Genomic DNA, 16,867 nt, shown 5'->3' with positions numbered 1-16,867 from the left:
GGTACGTCATAGATTTCACCTAACTGGACGGAAATTGTTTAAAATGGGATTTACTTCAGAAACCTGCTCACATTGCACACAAAATAACCCAGACACCTATGTTTATGCCATTTGGCATTGCACCCCCGTTAAAAAAATTTGGGAAATCATCACTGAATCACTATCCGTCCTTATGGGATGTCACATCCCAATGTCTTCCTCCCTCTGTATACTAGGTGACATATCCATAATCAATTTAAACAACACAAACAGTCAATTACTCCTAGTGGCACTAACGGTCGCCAAGGAAACTATTCTCATGAACTGGAAATCAAGGAACACCATACATGTTGCATCTTGGAAAAACTTACTAATAGATTACATCTCCATGGAAAACCTGTCCACTTCCGTTCAAAACAGTACACTAGAACTACACCCCTCTTGGTCATCTCTCATTACCATCCAACAGTCATGAATCCGCTGACCTTCTTTGCCCGAAACCAACCACAACGATACACCTCCATCTACATCCACATATGATTTGGGGGGGTATTAGGAGGAGGTAACAACACTGCTTAATATTGAACCTAGTTAAATACATATAAAAATAAGTTAATTGATTAATTTTTTATTTATTTTTTCTCCTCTGCTTTGGGACCCCAGCAGGCCGTGGCAACCTAGTCCGTGTCCAGTGCAGTGGGGGTTAGTTGTGGGTGGGTGTGGTGTGGGGCCTGGGGCTTGTACCTTCCCGCCATCTCCCAACTTTTCGCCCTGGATTTCTTACCTTGGGCTGGTTCTGCATTGCATGCCTCGCTTTTTTTTTTTTTTTTTTTTTACTGCATCACATATTAGCTGAGATGCACACACATCTATTAAGAGCTTAACAAGGAACGCATCAGAAAAAGGAGAAAAAGGAAGGGAAGGAAAAAGAGAACACAACACAGGGTAAGCGTGGCATGTGTGTGGTGGCCTGGGCTTTGCCCTGGGCTGGTTCTACGCTGCATGCCTTGCTTTTTTTAATGCATCGCACACTAGTTGACACACATACACACCTATTGAAGGAGGAGGAGAAAAAAAAAAAACACAGGCATGTGGGGAATGTCCTGTGCTCCGCGGCATCTCTCCCTGATGGCCCGTTGTGGCGTGACATGGGCAGGGGACTAATTTATGATGTGACCATGGAGGGATCAGAAGCGGCCTTATAATAATTTAATATTATTATTACTAATACTATTATTATTATTCGCCCTCTTCCTCGTCCTCCAACCCCCCATTCTTAATGAATTGAGTTTATTATTATTGTCATTTTTATTGTCATTATTATTTGTTGTTTTCACTATTGTTATATCTATTATACATTTCTAGATGTTCTTTTGTTTATATGCTTTCACCCCAACACCCAGATACACTTACACACACACACACACACAGATATATACACATACAGGAGATAGACTTGTCATGTTGGCCATTGGTATGTATGTTTGTTTGCCTTGGTTATTTTGTATTTGTTATATGTAAATACTGTCACATTCTTTGTTTGCATTTAAAAAAAAAAAAAAAAAAAACATTTAAATGCTGATGAATTAGAAGACCAAGGTGTATTAACTCTGTTGGCTGATACCATATGTACCACTGAAGTTATTTTTTTTTTTTTAATAACAATTTACATCTTTAAAAAAAATCGAAAGCCAACATGTATAACAGAGAAATCTCTTTTTGTTTTTTTGGGTGAACTATTCTGTCATACAAAGTCCAATAAACATAAAAAAGCGAAATCAATATTCGATGTGACCACCTTTGCCTTTAAAACAGCACCAATTCTCCTAGGTACACCTGGACACAGTTTTTCTTGGTTGTTGGCAGATAGGATGTTCCAAGCTTCTTGGAGAATTCACCACAGTTCTTCTATGTATTTAGGCTGTCTCAATTGCTTCTGTCTCTATATGTAATCTCAGACTGACATCTGTTGCAGTGCTCCCTGTTCTTCTATTCTAATCTTTTCTATTTGCAAAAGTAATGTTTAGGAGTCTAACATTTATATTTCCTATTGACACACTAAAGCTGAAAATACAAATAACCATCTTAAATGTTTTTGTGAAGCATCTTACGTGAAGCAAGACTTTTGCACAGTACTGTGTGTGTGTGTATATATATATATATATATATATATATATATATATATATATATATATATATATATGATAAACAGAAACTTTCAACCCTTTTGGGGGCACTTCTGAAGCCAATCTGAGGGCCACAGCTTTTAAAAGAATAATAATAATAATTCTGGTGCCTCCAAATACTTCAGAAAATAATTTAATCTCTTCCTTAAAAAAAAAAAAAAAAAAAGACAGACAGACAGACATTCAGAAGTGCGTTCACATTCATTTAGCCTGCTTATGTAAATGTCTGTCAGACATGACATCAAATAATATTATACCTTGAGTCCTTTCGAAAATCTAACATTAGTCAGTATGAGCGATGCTTCAATTAAGAAGGTAGTTCCTATGAAACATTTAATTTTGCCCTCCACCTGCGCGACCAAGAGGTTTACGTGCCTTCCCACGTTGTCCCGGCCCTCGGTTTTGGCGTGGGCCCTTTCCTCTGCTAGCCCCTTCTCCCCTTCCAACCCCTGTATTTTCTCTCTTCCTCCTCTGTCCATGTTTCTGGCCTGCAGCTTCCTCTTTGAGAGCCTGTGCCCACAAGGCATCAAATGAACCTGGTGCTTGGTAGCCTGGCTGGTTCCTGTCAAGAGAATCTCTGGAAAGCAGTACCCATACACTGGGTACATTTCTGCTGACGGTGAGACTGTCCAACCCTGCCTCAGGCTCCAGGGGCTCCCAGACTTCCTGGACTGTACGGTAGGCCAGCTTGGTGTGCTGATGTAGTCCGTGTACACGCCGTTTCATGATCTCCACGCATGTGATGGCTTTGGCTACACTCTGTCCCACACCAGTGAACATGATCTGCCGGCACAGCTTCTCACCTGAACCAGTGGTTGCCTCTGAACCTTCTTGAGTGGCTGTGTGTTCTGCTGAAGCTCCCTTTTCCTCCATTCGGCTTAAAGCAAACCTCATCAGGTTGCGGATTTTGCTGCCGTCTTTCACCCGAACTTCAGGGGTGTCACTGGGCAGGTTGGGGAATGGAGACAGGCAGGGCTGCTCTACAATGCGTGCTTTTCTGTAGTTCTCCATATCATCGAGTCTTCACCTGTGCATATTAAAGCACCAGAAAAAGCCTTTAGAATGATTATATATAAATCAGAACATCAGAAAACAAGGAATCATCTGTGATAATGTAAATTCAAAACATGCAGTGCACATACCGCATAAGGACCATGTTGTATAAACCTTACTGTGTAGGCCTATTTGTGCAATCTGTTTGATGTTGCTGGTGTTTGGTTTTGTGATAAATTCCAGAGAATCCATTAAGTATATACATTTAAATTATGGTCAAAAGTTTGTACACACTTAACTGAGTTTATGTTTCTCATGATCCTCAAAACCTTTTCACATAAAGGTTTAATGTTTGACAATTGCTTTGTAGACAAATATAAATTGGGTGCAAGCATTATTTAAATTATAATATATATATATATATATATATATATATATATATATATATATATATATATATAGTAGGCAAATATGTTAATAAAGAATGAGTAAGTGTGTTCAAACTTTTGACTGGTAGTGTATTTCTAAATTCTGAGGTGTGGTAAAGAATGATATAAAGTAGATTATAAAAGCAAGTACATAATGCAGAAGATAAAAAAAACATGATATTCTTCTATGTCACAATCAATCATCAAACCATCAATGGACAAGAACAATCATTAAGTTCATGTGGCACAGAGAGAGTAAAAATAACATCAGTACAATTTAATCGAACTGCATTAGCATTATAAATACAGTCCCCGAAATCTTTAAATACATGGACACAACACCACAATTCACTGTGGCATATTATATATATATATATATATATATATATATACACACACACACACACACATTATAGCACAAACTTACTTTCCCTTCCTTTGCTAAAGTAGCACGCTGGCTAGCGAGTTCAGGTGGCTGCGGGAGTTTCTCTTAATAAATGTGGACTTGTATGACGCTCTAAGAGTGAGCTTTGGTGGCAAAGTGTACAAAATACTTTTTGACAGCTAAGTTAACTATAACTAAACAACAGGGTTGAAGAAATTAAACCGTTTTTTTTGTTGTTGTTGTTGTTCTTTTTTTTTTTGTGCTTCTGCAGGCTTATTCGCTTGTACCATTGTATGACGTCAGCTCAAATTTTGCCGGTTTATGTGAAACGCTGCCGCAAAATTTAGCAAGTGTTTATGGGAAGAGTAGTTTTCCAATGATTCTTTTTTTATTATTATTATTATTATTATTATTACTACTACTACTACTATTATTATTATTATTATTATTATTATTATTATTATTAATTCATTAATTCTTTTTTATTCTTTTTTATTTGTATTATTATTATTGTAAAAACGTTAATAAGAACATAATATGTATGTTTGATAAACCGCTCATTAGCACAAAAGATTGAACATTATAAGCTCACATTCACAGAGTTGCATAGTTAATAAATGCAAGGAAGGAAATAAAACATAAAAGAAAAGATAAAGGTAGGTCATTAGCCTATGGCTCAACAGCTAATAAGAAATATATTTTTATTTTATTTATTAGGCTAATTTAAGTACAATCATCAAATTATCGACACAGCAAGAAATCAGAATTTCCGTTTATGAAAATAAAATTTGTATACTAATATAAAATTCATTCTGTAATGTATTTTGTGACATAGTCAAACCATATATGGTATGAGGAAGATATCATCTCTTCTCTTTCAGTAGTCATTAAACCACTTTTACCAAACAAATTTACCAGTGCAACCACATGGTCCTGTCTCTTGTGGATTCATTACACAAATTAAGGTCTCAAATGACAGAAAACCCAGTCACGACATACGAGACAGTATTATTAGGCTACATTATTTGTCGTTATCATCTTAACTAAGCTGTAGCTGGCAAACTTAGGAACACTGGATGCCAGTGCTGTCCGCATGAATGGGTATATACCAGTAAATTAAGAACATCTGCTTCCTCAATCATTATTTCTTTAAACACTGAATTCCCAAGAATGCCAGTGACCATTTAAGGAAACCAATTAGGAAGATCATCTCAAGCTCCCATTGAAATCAGTTCACCACACCAAGTTCAGCATGTTGTAAGATGGGAGATACAGTCTATTTCTTCGTGTGACATAACAGTTCTACAGAATGTGATATTTTTATTTTTATTTTATTTTTATTTTTTAATATTTTTTTTTTACAAAACAATAACTATGGGAACAGAATGGAGGAGTTTTCTTGATATATACAAGATCTGAAATTTGCAATTTTCAACATTCAAAAATTACACTTTGATCAAATGTTTCTATGAAGAAGTAAGCATAAGTAAACATTTAATTTTAAACAATTAAACCATTTTAAACTTATAAACAATTAATTGAGCAGCATTTCTGTGTGGCAGAATCTATAGGCCTCATTCCTGATGTCTTGATGCTAAATTTAAAATTAAGAGAAGTGAAACGTGTCTTTTACCACACCCATAACACCATATGTTAATAGTCAAATTTAAAGAAATTACAATACACAAAAACCATTAAAAAACAAACTACATCCTCAAAAATGAGAGGTTTCTCCAGTTTGTTATGATTATATGCTTGATAAGTGACACTTAACCTAATCCCGCCTAATACATGAATAAATCACCAAATGTAGAAACGTTTGTATTAATCAACTACCAACGCATTTTTGTTTTTTTACATTTCTTCTCCATGTAGTAAAGCTGACGTGTTGCTGAGCAAGAGCTTAGAAAAGTCATTTATAAGAGCGAAGCGCCTCCAAGCGTTTAGAATCAGGAACGGATTCACAATTCCCACAGAGGGTGAATAAACCACGAAATTACAAACTAGATATAACTTTTTATCCTTTATTACATTATATTAACGTATAATATGGTTAAAGGAAAGTTCGACCAATCATACCATAATTTATTAAATTTTTTTGTTGCATTTCTTCAGAGATTATTTAGCAGAGACGGGCCACTTCTATTAAAATAGATGGGAGAAATTGGAACGCCGAACGAAGTTCCGCCTTACAGGTAAAAGAGCCAATCACCTTTTAGATACAGACATCGCCTGTCAATCAACGTGAGAATGCGCATGCGCATTGGCTATACAAGCCGGGAAAATTGCGTTTTGTAGCGTAATCTGAGGTAAAGACGCACAATTTATGATTCCAGTATTGTTAGATTTTGCTGCTGATTTTAAATATTTTCTTTGATCGTAATCTTGACCAACCGTTTTTGAAATTCCGGTGTTCCCCCATTCAAGTAGATAGTAACTGTACTTTCATGACTGGAAATAGCCTCCCGAGAGCATTCCAAAGATGGCCGACAGTGGACTGACAGTGTAATCAATATGCTATCTGTAACACTTAATTCCGAAATACATCTAAACCAAAACATATAAATACAACCACGTAATATTGGTTAAAGTACACTATCTGTGTAAATAAAGTTTGTTTTCTATTTTTAAATAGTGTACAAAATAAAGAATAGGCTAAAATAATAAGTGGGAAAGTGTTGATCAAATGCTGAGTTGCAACTGGTATTTTTGAGCTCCTTGGTTGCAACAGCTAAAACACACATCAGTCGTAAACAATGTGTTTTGTTTGATCCGATCTGCTGTTTATTGATATTTGATGATACTTGAGCAGGCAGACATGGTTGAACAAATACAAGACTTGAGTTTTATAAGTATCCTGAGATCGCAGTCATATTTTATGCCTGATGACTAAATGGGCAAACTTCCAGCAGTAAATAATAGCCTATGTATGTAGCTCTCAGCAAATATGCATACAAATCAGGGAAATAGAAGGGTTAGGTAAGAGCACACAGAGTGATCATATTTAGGGTTGATTACAGTTACTAAAGTCATAAATAGGTTGATTAATGATCCTACACTCCACAGAGGGGAGATTAGAGCTATTAAGTTCCTCAAGGAATACATTTGATTCATACAGTCTATGCAAGGGGTGTCCAAAGGTGGGCCATCTGTGGCCCTCCGACTGCTGCTATGCGGCCCACGAAAGACTTTAGAAATAGAACAGAATTATATGAAATTCATATTCTGGGCACTGGATGTCTTTATCACACAATACACCATATTACATTTTACTGCTGTCATTAAACGATTCTTTCATCCTATTTCCCTTATTTTTTAACATAATAAACAGATGTTACCATGGATAGTGGCACATACTTTTTTGTTGTTGTTGTTGTTGTTGTTGTTTTTTGTTTTTTGTATACAAATTTACAATAAATAACTGTATTAAAATGGTAAAAAAAAAAAAAAAATGAATGAATGAATGAATGAATTAAAACAATCTCTGGTGCCCCGGGGGCCCTAAGCAGTCACTTATCCCTCTTATAGCTAGAAATGCATTGTAATTAAAACTCAATTTCAACAACATATTTTATGTTTTGTATCATATAACATTTATATCATACATTTTAATGTGTTAAAATACACCAAGATGTAACCATAGATAAGTATTATATTACGTCTTGGTTACATTTATTTATGAAAACATATGACAGATTACAATGTATATTGTAAGGAATTATGAATAGCTTTATAATGCTTTAAGAACATACATGTATGTATAATGAATTTTTCATAGAAAGTGTAATCTGTTAATTTCAAGTACTTCCCACCAGAAACTAAAAAGGCTGTTGCTACTGTTAAGCATAAAGTCCAAATCAAAAATCATGAGATGATGTAATGTTTTAATGTTGGTATAAAGGAAAGCATAGATGCATGACACCAAAACTATTTTAATGTTACTAATAATATTACCATTTAAAGTGGTTTAATAGAATATTTAAAATACATTTTTAACGTATTTAATTTACTTAATAAAAGCTTATAGTAGCTAAAATGTTACTGTTGATTTTGTTTGTGCAATACACACTTATATAGTCTGCAGTTGGAGATTAATTCAGCATCTGTTTTACGTCTCCTCCACACACACACACACACACACACACACACACACATATATATATATATATATATATATATATATATATATATATATATATATATATATACAGTACTGTGCAAAAGTTTTAGGCATTTGTGAAAATGTTGCATAGTGAGGATGTCTTCAAAAATAATGAAATAAATAGTTTTCATTTATCACTTAATGCCATACAAAGTCCAGTATACCTTTAAAACAGCACCAATTCTCCTAGGTATACCTGGACACAGTTTTTCTTGGTTGTTGGCAGATAGGATGTTCCAAGCTTCTTGAAGAATTCACCACAGTTCTTCTATCTATTTAGGCTGTCTCAATTGCTTCTGTCTCTTTATGTAATCTCAGACTGACACGATGTTCAGTGGGGGGCTTTGTGGGGGCCATGCCATCTGTTGCAGGGCTCCCTGTTCTTCTATTCTAATCTTTTCTATTTTCAAAAGTAATGTTTGGGAGTCTAACATTTATATTTCCTATTGAAACACTAAAGCTGAAGATATAAATAACCATCTTAAGACAAATGCTATTGTGAAACACCTTATAAAGACTTTTGCACAGTACTGCATATATACAGTATATATTACATTTAGCAAAATGACAAAAACAAGGTCTATGTCAGCTGGTGTGGATTACCTCATTACATAGACCATAAACTCATGAAAAGGCATTTTGCAGTCTAGAACTAAAATATATTGGTGGTCATATAACTGAGAACTTTACCAACTAGAAGTAGTTATGATTTGTGACGGAGTTAAGTAGTTAGGCCTTTTGTAGCATACAGGCTTCTTTTTATTACAGCAGCGAGCATTTTTCCATTTGAATTCATTTTCGGGATCCATGGACATACACAAGCCCCTCCAAAGTTTCTGTGGTTTATTGCTGGCCCAGTTCACATATGTCACAGGGGGTGAGTTTTCACTCTCATCCTGCCAGTACAACTCTGTAGTGAGAAGACTCCGGCGTAGACCGATCCAGACTTGCCCCTGCTGTGAGCTCAGGTTACTGGTCATATCCTTCAGCATATCTTCATTTATGGGGCAAGCAAACTGATTTGTGGTAGTCATGCAGTACTCACGGGACTCAAGCCAAGTCATTTTGTCATTTCCAACTTGAAACTGTCCAGGCATCACCACACAGCCATAATAATCTGAATGTATGAAAACAATGATATTTGATCATGTGCTTTGCAACCATTTATAAATTTTAATATGCACAAAATGGGATATCTTACACTGCAAAAAGTGGTCTCCTGCAATTGTTGCCCTAAAGGCAAAGTTTACCAAAAAATGAAAATTCTGTCATCATTTACTCACCCTAATGTTTTTCCAAACCTGAATGACTTTCTCTCTTACATGGAACACAAAAGGAGACGTTATGCCAAATATTAGGGACTGACAGTCTTAGTCATTGGCAGATCTAGCTTGTATGGCACCCTGGGCAAAACCCCACTTCAGTACCCCCAAACCCCACCACAAAATTTGTTACCCGGGGTGGGGAGGTTGCTGAAGGTGGTGTCCGTGCTGCCCCTGGCAAACGCTTCGTGCTGCCACCGGCAAAGTTTCTTTCTTATTCATTGTTACACACAAGTCATACACTCAGCACCTCACAATTCTCCTTCACAATGACTCCTTGCGGGACCATAACTTATGTATTCTACATAAATAATTTACTGGAAATATGCATAACCATATCATTTTCTTAAAAGTAATTAAATTAATTGAAAGTCTGTAACTGTAATCTAATTACTTTTTTTGACTAAAAAAGTAATTAGATTACAGTTACACTGGGTGAAACTAATGTGTTCCAGTTTGATTAAGTGATGTTATATAATATTTTTGACTTGAATAAAAGCCGTTGAGATGTTACCAAATGAATCTCATTTTTTAGGTTAACATCTTAATTAACTGGTGTGTTTCAAGTCGAAATTATTATTTAACATGTCTAAATCAACCTGACTACACTGGGTTACACTAGCAAAACTAATTTAAGAGTTAGATCAAGTAGAAATTGCTCATTAAGGTAACAATTGCAAGTTACCACATTTTACAGTGTTTATAGGATTGTTCCAGGTTCAATACCAGGTTTAGAATTTAAGCTCAATCTAAAGCATTTATGGCATAAAATGTATTACCTCAAAAAAATAATTCTGACTCTTTTGACTTTAAAATTATTTAGCCAAATTTGCGATTACAGTAAGGCACTTAAAATGGAAGTGAATGGGGCCAGTAATAAATGTTAAAATACATACCGTTTCAAAGGTATAGCCACAAGATGTAAACAATATATGTGTTTACATGATTTTAGTGCAATAATATCAAGGTTTTACCTGTGTTTTGGCATTTACCAGATTATAGGGTTTATCTATTTTACGTAGTCATGACAACAAAGTTGTAATATTGGATATAACTTTACACAGATAAGGTTCGTAAGCGATTATATCACACTAAAATCATGTTAACACATGTTATGTTTACGTCTTGTGGCCATAATTTTGAAACAGTGGGTATTTTAATGTTTATGGACTGGCCCCATTCCATTGTAAGTGCCTTACAGTAAGCACGATTTTTGCTCTTTTTTTAAATATACGAGGGACAAGACCATTATGTCACAAATGCTGTCAAATGATCTTAACTTGTACTAAACCTGGAACATTACTTTAAAAGTGTACTCATTACAGTGTAATAATAATGAGATGTTTTACCTGGTCTTTCATTTATAGATATAGCTGGACCTCCAAAAACTATTGTGTTTCGACTGTCCAGCATATAAACGGCAATCCTTGATGTTCGATGCCAGATGACGGCTGTTTGGTAGTTCAGAGTTACTATAGCCGAAGAGTACTTTGTGCCTGTAATTTCGGTCCACTGAGCCGAAAGTGGACTATCCTGTATATGAACATCATCTCTGCTGTCTGTTTCAGCTATCACAAAGGCCTGACCTTTACTTGAGAAGAACTGCAGCAGGTAGCAAGCAGAGAACATGTTTTCTGGGATCAATTCCATGATGAGGCCTGGACTGAGAAGTCTGACGGACACGTTTTCTGAAGCAGTTAAATATTGAGATGCAGTCTGCAGATACGGAAATGGCAGGAGCATTGAGGAATTACTGATTGGTTGTAATTGAGTGCTGTTATAAAATAGTGAGGATGTGTTTTGATCCGTTGCCACAAGTAACTCGGTCAGAGCTGTGTTCAAGATGGAGGGCACAACAAAATTTTGACCTTGAAATTTTGTGGGAAGAATCTGATTCACTACCATGTTACATGTACAGCCTGCAGTCTCTGCACAGGGGTGGGTCAGTATCACAGCTATTTCATGGCTTGATTCAACCCTCACCACAGAACCATTGGTCAAAACCTGGAAAAGCTGGTAGGCCTCAAGCCTCAATGTCTCTTCTTCAATATCTGTCTCTGTTTTCTTGAATAAGGTGATATTGTTTTCATTGCCCACTGCATTGATAATGAGCAACTTGAATGTGCTGTATCTCATGGATCCACTGGCTGAGTTAAACTGGGTGAATGATGCAAGCAACTCTGTGTAGTTCAGGGAAGGGATCAAATAGTTTGTACCGAGATTTGTAGTGGGCTGAACAACGTTTGTCTGGACACTGTCTTCCCGACAACTATAAGAAACCACTGTGATATTTTTATCACTGGTAATTCGGACAGATTTATTGTACTGATTTAGTTGATTTACTTCAAAACTTCCTTGAATTGTCACGGCGCTGGTCTCCCCTGACTGGCTGATTGATATTGTCTTCTGTGTGCCTCTGTAGATGACGTTAAACGTTGTGTTATCATGAAGGGCAGTGACTCTTATAATTTCCATGGAATTGTGTGGATAGAAGTAACCTATGTTTTCTGGAAATGCAGTGATGAAGTTGTCTCCGTAGCTCACTATTGTCAGACCTTGAAAATCAAAATAGTATAAAAATGTTAATTTATTATAATCATTTAAGATCACTCATGCATCAGTATGAAAGTAGCAACGCTGAAAAACATGTTAACCTTAAAAAATGTGCTTCAAGTGGCAGCATCTAAATGCAATTGTACCATAATGAGCTATTTCTACCTGATCTTACCAATAAAATTAGTTTTGTTGGTGTCACCTAATGTATTCAGGTTGAGTCAGTAACGTTAAATAATAATATGATTTGAATAAAAACTTGTTAATTTAGACATATCACATGAAGCACATATTTTAGGTTAACATTTATTTTAGTGTGACTGGTTTTATTCAAGTCATATATTTTATTTATCATTGCTGAATTAACCTATACACACTAGGTTACACCAACAAAGGTCATTATTAAGGGTTAGATCAAGTACAAATAACAAATAAATGTTAGCAATTTTCGCAGTGTATGCACAATTTTTTTTAGCCATGCCTAAAAAATGTATTTCATGTGGTAAAATCTAAATGAACTGCTTTTATTCAAGTAAAAATTTTATTTCATCTGACTAAACCAACAAAAGTAATGTTTATGGTTTAGATCAAGTAGAAATAGATCTGTGAGCTAACAATTGCAGATAACTACTTTCTTAGTGTATGTTAAAAAATAAAAAATAAACTTATAGAGGATGAAAAAGGTTTCTTACCTTGGCAAAACAATGATGCAATCAGCAAAATAGCAAACATGACTGTACCTTACACTTCAGTTAAGTCGAATGCTGTGTACTAGTGTTGGGAGAAGACAGATGCCAAATATGTTAGTCTACTGAAAAAGAACTGCTCATGATTTTGGATAACAAAATTTCATATATTTGAAGTACATCAGATTAGCATGATTTGTGTGCCATATAGGGATTAAATTTGATCACACTGTCAAATAACATCACATTCCTTTAAAAGATTATCATAGTTATTCAGGTCTTTAAAACCTATAAGACCTACATTTTATTCTATAATGAAAGATACAAATTATAAGGTCATTATTTAATAAAGCATTGAGTTAAATTTACTGAGGCAGTTCTATACAGGCAGCGTCACATTTAGCCAACATCATAAAATGTCTCAGTAAGTATGTTCTTTTGGCACACATCAAAGATTCATCTTTAAAAAAATTAAATAAAATGGAATGCATTTATAATTATATGAATAGAATGTTTTGAATTACACACAAAATATTGTCACAAAGTACTACAAAAATGAAGTCTCCGAAACAACATATGATTTGAGTCAAATGTCTTAACAACAGTATTTAGAACAGAATTAAACAATTGAAAATTAACCACGTAAAAGGCAGTAATGTAAGTATGTGTCTGAGAAATAATTTCTCAGCAACAAAAACTGTGGCATTTCATGATAAACATGGTTTTACTAACAGTGCATAACAAATTCTTCTTTAAAAATGTCTAAAACTTTTAAGGTTTCCCTGTATTTCTCACAGGGCAAATACTGATGCATTTCAGTTGAGAAATTCTATCCTATTTAAAGGATTAAGTTAATGGCGCATTTTGTTTTACACAAGTAGCTCTATTCAAAACAAGAGAAAGCAAGATTTAATTTAAAGCCAACTAAAGCAAAACATCTCACCTGATATTTTTGGCCAGTGCTCTTCTTCTGTCTAAAATCCACCCTGTGCTGGATTCTTATTTCAGTTTAGACACATTTGACTTTCAAAATGTTTAACTTTCTCTGAGATTTGCATATGATCCTGACTACACAAAATACTTTACAACATCTGTCCTTTGGCGGAGTGATCTATTTGGACATTTATGCCTTGTCTTCTAATAATAATTCCTGCTTATAAATTGCCATAATATACATTCACTAAATGTGAACTTGTGCATTTAAAAACATGTTTTTGACTAGTTATTTCAACTGTTTAGCCACAGTTATGCAGTGTATAAACACATCCAAATGTGGTATTCCCAGTTGCCTACAGTCCACTGATGAGCTTTGAAATGCAGGCAGAGTAGGCCATACATTTGATAGAAAAGTTGTTTCTTAGAAAAAATTAAGTTCTATTAAGTTTTTATTTAAATTTGTATTTCATGCATGCATGTATGTATGCAGGGTTGGAAGGGTTACTTTTTAAATGTATTCCACTACAGATTACAGAATACATGCTGTAAAATGTAATTTGTAACGTATTCTGTTAGATTACTCAAGGTCAGTAATGTATTCTAAATACTTTGGATTACTTCTTCAGCACTAGCAGATTCTTTTCACTTGTTTCGACTATAAACAAGTTAATAACAAGTGAAAAAACATCTGCCAGTACAGCAAGACAAAACACACTTATATTAAAAATACATTTTCTGAAAAAAACCTAAATATCTTTATAAAAATACCAAAACTTTTTTTGTTTTAACCTTTGTTTTTCTTTTACAGGAAAACAAATAAAAAATTATCATCAAGAATAAGATTTTTACAGTATAGGCCTATATTTGCCCTAATATCAAAGATCTTACTAGAGAGAGAAAAAAACAAATAGTAAAATAATAATAATAATTAAAAAAAAATAAATAAAAATATATATATATATATATATATATATATATATATATATATATATATATATATATATTATTTTCTATTTTCTCTCTCTCTCTCTTTTTTCTCTAAATTACAAACTTCGGAAATCTCCAACTCAGGTTTTGTCGAGATGCAGGTGCATGACGTCACACAATGTCCGCAACCAGGGAGATGCACAAAGTTAATGAGAAACATTGACTTTTATGAAGTAATTCCCATCAATGAGCCAATGTTCTCTCATTACATGGTAATAAAACGTTTTTAGCAAACGTTTGCTGAGACAGGTGTTTAAATCACGGTAAATTTTATTCTCTTTTGATAATCATACACCTTTGGAACAAGTGCTAGCATTGCAGCATTGTTTATCAATTTGGTTGCAACCAAGTTTATTTTCAGTTATTTCTGACAATATGTTTAATAAATATGCAGTAAGTAATGTTCCGTACACATAGCAAAATGAATCATCTAGCACTTTTCTGTAATAAAACAAGTGTAGGCCTATACTGCCTATGATGGTGTACTGAAATTCTTGTAGCAAACCAACTGAGCAAAATTGCTTTGCTATTTTCTTTCATGCGTTTGTAAGCATATAACGTTTTTGCATTTTTTGATTAAATAAACCATTTTACCTGTTAACTGCCCATGTTATGCCTATGTGTCGATAGGATTGTTTGCTTCTTAAAAATAAGCAGCTGCAATCACAGCGGGCTGCACTGAAAGATCTGCCTAAAGATCATCACAGCATGGAGGTGATAGTGAGCTTAAAAGCATCATGAGGACAATCTACACTGTGGAGGCCCATGCAAATCCAAGAGAATATGGATAGAGCCCGAACAGAGAGAAGGTTTTAAACACATACAAACAAATGTTGCATCCAAAACCAAGCCAAATAGACCTCCAAGTCTTGTTATAGGGCCTATAGAACTTTTAAGGCACAGTCTATATTCTCATAAGTGCCAACAGTTGTCATAATTGTCATATCTATGAAGATTCAGTTTTGTTTTGTGCAATATCAAATAGTTAGGCCATAAATGTATATTTATTAATTTAGCAGACTCATTTTTCAAAAGCAATATGCAAATTAGAAAAAAATTACAGGTAATTCATCCAAAAAACGACAGTAATATAAGAAGTGCCGCAAACTAGGGCCATAAACAGATCCACATATTTGTAATATTGTGAAAGAGAATAAAGAATACATTTGCACATTATACATTATACATGCATACACTAATAAAAAAAGATGATGATGATAATAATAATAATAATAATAACAATAATAATAATTAGGGCTGTCAATCGATTAACATTTTTAACCAAATTAATTACATGGTGTGCCATTAATCGCATATATAAATATTTGCTGAGAATGCCCCACAAATAACAAGAATTCAGTATATACTGATGAAATAATGATAAATAGTTATATTTAAATAATTACAAATGATCTAATCAGCCAATTGTGTGGCAGCAGTGTAATGTATAAAATTACTCAGATACAGGCCAGGAGCTTCAGTTAATGTTCACATCAACCATCAGAATAGGGAATTAATGAGATCTCAGTGATTTCGACCATGGCATGATTATTGGTGCCAGACGGGCTGGTTTGAGTATTTCTGTAACTGCTGATCTCCTGGGATTTTCACACACAACAGTCTCTAGAATTTACTCCGAATGGTCCCAAAAACAAAAAAACATCCAGTGAGCAGCAGTTCTGTGGACGGAAATGCCTTGTTGATGAGAGAGGTCAACAGAGAATGGCCAGACTGGTTCGAGCTGACAGAAAGGCTACGGTAACTCAAATAACCACTCTGTACAATTGTGGTGAGAAGAATAGTATCTCAGAATGCACAACATGTCGAACATTGAGGCAGATGGCCTACAACAGCAGAAGACCACGTTGGGTTCCACTTCTGTCAGCCAAGAACAGAAAACGGAGGCTGCAGTGGGCCTACCATTTGTGTACCTCAGCAGAAATCCAGATTTGTCAGACCAGGCAGAAAATCCCAGGAGATCAGCAGTTACAGAAACACTCAAACCAGCCCGTCTGGCACCAACAATCATGCAGTCGAAATCACTGAGATTTTTTCCCCATACTGATGGTTGATGTGAACATTAACTGAAGCTCCTGACCCAAATCTTCATGATTTAGTACATTACACTGCTGCCACACAATTGGCTGATTAGATAATCGCATGAATAATTAGATGTACAGGTGTACCTAATAAAGTGGCCGGTGAAAGTATACAGTATATGTATATATATAATACAAACTAATATTCAGA

General features: G+C 34.8%; 2 protein-coding genes across 3 annotated transcripts; both read right to left on the bottom strand.

Moving 5' to 3' along the window:
* Positions 1-1,529: 1,529 nt before the first annotated feature.
* On the bottom strand, positions 1,530-4,264 carry LOC127454628 (ribonuclease P protein subunit p25-like protein). Its single transcript, XM_051721958.1, has 2 exons — positions 4,014-4,264; positions 1,530-3,192 (listed from the first exon to the last, which is right to left on the bottom strand). Exon 2 carries the CDS (start codon positions 3,174-3,176, stop codon positions 2,499-2,501), a length of 678 nt encoding a protein of 225 aa, XP_051577918.1. The 5' UTR covers positions 3,177-3,192; positions 4,014-4,264; the 3' UTR covers positions 1,530-2,498.
* Positions 4,265-6,754: 2,490 nt separating this feature from the next.
* On the bottom strand, positions 6,755-13,690 carry LOC127454621 (IgGFc-binding protein). 2 transcript variants are annotated; one of them, XM_051721945.1, is made up of 4 exons: positions 13,638-13,690; positions 12,701-12,779; positions 10,805-12,010; positions 6,755-9,250 (listed from the first exon to the last, which is right to left on the bottom strand). In XM_051721945.1, the coding sequence occupies exons 2-4, from the start codon at positions 12,738-12,740 to the stop codon at positions 8,820-8,822; spliced, it is 1,677 nt and encodes a 558-aa protein (XP_051577905.1). In that variant the 5' UTR covers positions 12,741-12,779; positions 13,638-13,690; the 3' UTR covers positions 6,755-8,819. The 2 variants fall into 2 exon arrangements, with proteins under 2 accessions (XP_051577905.1, XP_051577906.1); XM_051721946.1 differs by lacking the exon at positions 13,638-13,690 and adding an exon at positions 13,490-13,562.
* Between the last annotated feature and the right edge of the window lie 3,177 nt (positions 13,691-16,867).

Source organism: Myxocyprinus asiaticus, chromosome 16, assembly GCF_019703515.2.
Source record: "Myxocyprinus asiaticus isolate MX2 ecotype Aquarium Trade chromosome 16, UBuf_Myxa_2, whole genome shotgun sequence".
Taxonomy (NCBI): Eukaryota; Metazoa; Chordata; class Actinopteri; order Cypriniformes; family Catostomidae; genus Myxocyprinus; species Myxocyprinus asiaticus.
This window is presented reverse-complemented; position numbering and strand designations above follow the sequence as displayed.